The 4,405-nt window shown below is 68.0% G+C and overlaps 1 protein-coding gene across 2 annotated transcripts; it reads right to left on the bottom strand.

Moving 5' to 3' along the window:
• Positions 1-1,213: 1,213 nt before the first annotated feature.
• Positions 1,214-3,968, bottom strand: NKX6-1 (NK6 homeobox 1). Of its 2 annotated transcripts, none has more exons than XM_080588824.1 (3): positions 3,080-3,968; positions 2,777-2,878; positions 1,214-2,692 (listed from the first exon to the last, which is right to left on the bottom strand). In XM_080588824.1, the coding sequence occupies exons 1-3, from the start codon at positions 3,720-3,722 to the stop codon at positions 2,394-2,396; spliced, it is 1,044 nt and encodes a 347-aa protein (XP_080444950.1). In that variant the 5' UTR covers positions 3,723-3,968; the 3' UTR covers positions 1,214-2,393. The 2 variants fall into 2 exon arrangements, with proteins under 2 accessions (XP_080444950.1, XP_080444949.1); XM_080588823.1 differs by having other exon boundaries at positions 2,777-2,949; positions 3,080-3,960.
• Between the last annotated feature and the right edge of the window lie 437 nt (positions 3,969-4,405).

The raw sequence follows: 4,405 nt of genomic DNA, 5'->3' as shown, positions 1-4,405 counted from the left end.
CGGGGTAAGAGCGTCGTGTAACTGGATGCCCAGCAGCTCGGCTGCTTCTCTAGGAAGCAGGGACGTGCAGCGGCTCGGCTCGGCGCTGCCCTGCCGCTGTGAGTGACAAGCGGCCGAACAGCTCCATCCAGAGAGGGGTCCGCACCAGAGCAACGCGCAGCCGGCGCGGGGCTGCCCGCAGAGGCAGGGGTCCCTGCTGCTCCTGCGGGGGGCGATGCGCCCCTGACCGTCCTCCCTTCTGCCCCGACTGTTCGCAACACGTCGTCGGAAGGGTCAGGGTTGGAGAGCTGAGCAAGGCTCTCCAGGCTGGGCGCCGTGCCCCCGGGCGGCGGGGCACCCAGCAGAGCGCACCTGTGCTCACGGCCGTGGGGTGAGGGCGGTGGGCTGCCCGGGCTGGCACCCCGGCACCGGGGCGGCACGCGGGGCCCGGCCCCTCGCATGGCCTCACCTGGTCTTGCCCCCCCTGTCTTCTCACGGCCGGGCAAGCTGCGGGGCGCAGCCCCCCCAGCACAGAGTAAGGAGAGCGGGCCCAGCACCGCACACTTGTGCCCTGCCGGCACCAAGCCGGAGGAGCTGCCGCACTTCGATCTGCGGAGCCGGCAGCGAGATTTCGTTGGCGATAGGTACCGCGGAGCCTTATCGGGCAGGGAGCGGTCTTAACCGCTACACACAAAAAAAAAAGGTACACAAAAAAGCCTGTCTGTCCTCATTACGGGCAAGCTGATCGCAGTCTATTCCTGCTTTAATGCAGTGATCCAATTAACCTCCAGCCAGAATTAAAGCGACCTTGGACCGGCCGGGTGACCCGCCGCGTAACGCTGCTGCCTCCGGGCGAGCCCCCGGGGCTGGCCGGCAGCAGCGGCTGCTCCCGTGGGCCGGGGGCGAACGCGGGGCCCCGACGGCCCCGCAGCGCCTGCACCGGGCTTCGGGGTCCGCGCCGCCACCGCTCGTTCCGCAGCGGTTTCTGTTTACAGCATGATGCATTTGAGCCCGAACGCATTAGGTGCATTATTCATTGGGTACATTTGTCAGAACATGCATGTGTATAAAGAACTAATGATCCATATTAAATTAATGACGCTATAAAAAAGAAAAATACCCCATACATGCAGTTTATGACGGCAACTCCAGACTTTGATAAACCATGGAAAAGACCTAATCAGATGAAGCATTGGACTGTTCCGTCTCCAAAATTACATTTCTTGAAATGCGCTTGTACACAATGTTGGTTTTATTAAAACAAATTAATTCAGTCATTAAGGAATCATACGGCAAGTGTCTCATAAGTCAGGACCTCCAGTGTAACAAATTGATTAAATGACTGTGTAATAGTCTCTTTAAACAAATCTAGTGTAACAAGTTAATAGATCTGCTCAATTACCATGCTGGGGTGATGAGGATGCGGGCGACTCATTAAACGCGGGATAGCGGGGGAGGGGGGGAGGGATGAGGGGTGCGGGATGCAGTCCCGGTCCCGCGCAGGGTCGGGGGGGACCTGCTACCCTGCCGCCGTTTCGGTGGGTGCGCGCTGCCCGCCGTGCCCCCGCGCCGCGGCCGTGAGGTTGTCGTCTGTCTGCTGTGCCCCTGCCTTACAACGGTTGCTGCAATTCGCGGGCACCGGGGCTGGTCAGGGATTTCATTTCCCCCAGGCAGAACGAAGCCGAACACCCGGTGGTGAAAGCCCCGAGCAATTCGCCTCTGGCTCCACAGCCCTGCTGGGGCCGCGCCGCAGCAGCTGGGAGCAGGGGTCCCGGCCCCCAGCCTCGGGTCCTGCTGCCCCCGACTGCCCGCCACCCCCGGCCCTGTCCCCGGCCCGGCCCCAGGGGAGAAGGCAGCAGACGGCGGCAGGGTGCGTGTTTAATCGCTTTATCGCGGTGGACTCGGGAACAGAAAGTGCATTACATGGAACGGGGCGCACAGGGGGCTCTTTTCCTCTTTACAAACCGAATCTTTTTAATATAAATTAATAAATGTTAAGACGCTATATCACGATATGTCATCGTTATCGGCTTAAAAAAAAGCAAACAATTTACATTCTATAGTATTCCGTATGATACAAAACAAAACACACCTTAAATTCAATTACAGCAACTAAATGAATTTTATATTTTGACCGAAAGTGGTTGTGACGATTCGCACCAGCTACTTGTCCGCGCGCTGGCTTCTCCCTTCTTTCGTTTCGCTCTCTGCTGCTCGCCAGGGAGCGGGGCCGCGCCGGGGCCGGGAGCGCCCTGCTCGCGGGGAGCCGACCCCCGGCGGGGCCGGGACGCCCGGACACCGAGACAGACACCGGGGCAGCCCCGCCGCTCCGCTCCGCGCCGCCCGGCGCCCGTACAGCCGCGGTCCTCCGTGCTCTGCCCCCGGCCTCCCGCCGGCCACGGGGCGCGCAGAGTCTACAAAAATAATCTGTACATCTCCGAGATGGGCGGCGGGCGCGGGGCTAGGCCGAGGCCTCCCCCTCGGACGGGGGCGGCAGCAGCCCCCCGCCGCCCGGCTTGTGTTTCTTGAGCAGCTGCGCGATCTTCTCGTCGTCCGAGTTGGGGTCCAGCGGCTTGTTGTAGTCGTCGTCCTCCTCCTCGTTCTCCGAGGCGCCCTTCAGCCGCTCCGTCTCCGAGTCCTGCTTCTTCTTGGCTGTCGCCATCTCGGCCGCGTGCTTCTTCCGCCACTTGGTGCGCCGGTTCTGGAACCAGACCTGCAGCCACCGCCTCAGCCCCGGGTCCCTAACCCGGACCCCCGGGGGGCTGCGGACCCCCCAGGCGCCCCCCGCCCGCCTCACCTTGACCTGGCTCTCGGTCATTCCCAGCGAGTAGGCCAGCCGGGCGCGCTCCGGGCCCGCCAGGTACTTGGTCTGCTCGAACGTCTTCTCCAGGGCGAAAATCTGCTGGCCAGAAAAAGTGGGTCGGGTATGTTTTCTCTTCCCGTCCTTATCCAGCAAAATCGAGCCTTGGTCTGGCGGGGCGAGAGGAGAGAGAGGCACGCGCGGCGGCGCGGCGTTAACGCGGGCCCGGGAGCGGGACCGGCGGCGGGACCGGGGTGCGGGGCCGGGGGCGGGGGCGCGGGGTCGGGGCGCGGTACTTACGGGGCGCGCAGGCCAGGCGGGCGTCCCTCCAGGGCGGCCCCTGCACCACGCCGGGCCAGAAGACGGGCGTGCGGCCCGGCAACTCGGCCAGCGGCTTTGGGTAGCGCCCGGCGGCCACGGCGGCGGCGGCGGCGGCGGCGGCGGCGGGGCTGAAGTAGAGGGCGGGCGGGGGCGGCGGCGGCGGCGGGGGCGGCGGCGGGGGGCTGAGGCTGCCGAAGCGGGGCAGCCCGGCCAGCAGTCCGGCGGGCGCCGCCGACGAGGCAGAGGGCGCAGCGGATGCGAGCGCGGCGCCCGGCAGGGGCACGGAGGGCCGGCTCAGGATGTCGTTGATGCCGTGCGGCGTGGCGGCCGAGAGCTGCGGCGGCGCCGGGAGCCCCCCGGGGCCGGGGCCGGGGCCGGGGCCGGGGCCCGCGCCCGCGCCCGGCGCCTTAAGGCCGGGCGAGCTGAGCGGCGGCGAGGGCGAGGCGGAGGCCGGCGAGGCGGAGGAAGCGGAGGCCGAGGAGGCGGGCCCGGCGGGCAGCGGGTACGCGGGGTACAGCGGCGCCTTCATCTCGGCCATGCTGTGCAGGGCGGCCAGCGGCGGGCTGCCCAGCAGGAAGGCGCCCTGCCGGGGCGCGCCGTCCGCCTGCCCCAGCGCCAGCATCCCCGCGCCGCCCCGGCCGCTGCCGCGGCCGGACCTAGCGCCGCGGGGCCCCGGCGGCCGGCATCCAGCCCGGGCCGCCCGCCGCCCCTATCGGGGAGCTCCGCGCCCCGGCGCCGCCCCGCCGGGCATCGGGGCCGCGCCGCGGGGTGTGCGCCGGCGGAGCGCGGCTTACGGCGCCGCGGGGGCCCTGCCCGCCGCCCCCTCGTCCTCCTCGGCGCTCCGCATCCCTCCCTCCCTCCGCCCGCCCCCGGCCCGGCGCGGCGCGGCTCGGCTCGGCTCGGCGCGGTGCTGCGGGCGCGGCTCGGGGCGCACTGCCGCGCCGCCCCGCTCCCTGCCTCCTTTACGGGGGCACGGCCGGCAGCGGGCGCGGCGGCGGCGGCGGCGGGCGGGGGCGGGGCGGCGGCCGGACCTGCCCACCGGGCCCGGCCGGGACGGGACGGGCCGGGACGGGACGGGCCGGGACGGGCCCCGCCGTGCGCTCCGCCCTGACGGCCCGCGGCGGCTCAGCCGGCCCTGCTGCTCCTCCCCCTCCCCTCCCCTCCCCTCCCCTCCCCTCCCCTCTCCTCTCCCCTGCCCTCCCCTCCTCTCCATTTCTTTTTCCTTCTTTTCTTCTTTTCCTTCTTTTCGTTTTTTTGTTCTTCTATTTTCCTTTCCCTTTTACTTTTTCCTTTTCGTTTTCTTTT

Source organism: Anser brachyrhynchus (genome assembly GCF_964034855.1).
Source record: "Anser brachyrhynchus genome assembly, chromosome: 4".
In the NCBI taxonomy this organism is placed as follows: Eukaryota; Metazoa; Chordata; class Aves; order Anseriformes; family Anatidae; genus Anser; species Anser brachyrhynchus.
The sequence above is the reverse complement of the archived record's forward strand: the minus strand, read 5'-3'. Positions and strand labels throughout refer to the sequence as shown.

What these genes read in the sequence shown, in the direction of transcription:
- NKX6-1 (XM_080588823.1), bottom strand. Translation starts at nt 3,722, where the DNA reads ATGCTGGCGCTGGGGCAGGCGGACGGCGCGCCCCGGCAGGGCGCCTTC. An exon ending in CCGCCTGGCCTGCGCGCCCC is followed by an intron (nt 2,950 to 3,079) that starts GTAAGTACCGCG and finishes TCGCCCCGCCAG; the next exon opens with ACCAAGGCTCGATTTTGCTG. An exon ending in TGACCGAGAGCCAGGTCAAG is followed by an intron (nt 2,693 to 2,776) that starts GTGAGGCGGGCG and finishes CGGTGGCTGCAG; the next exon opens with GTCTGGTTCCAGAACCGGCG.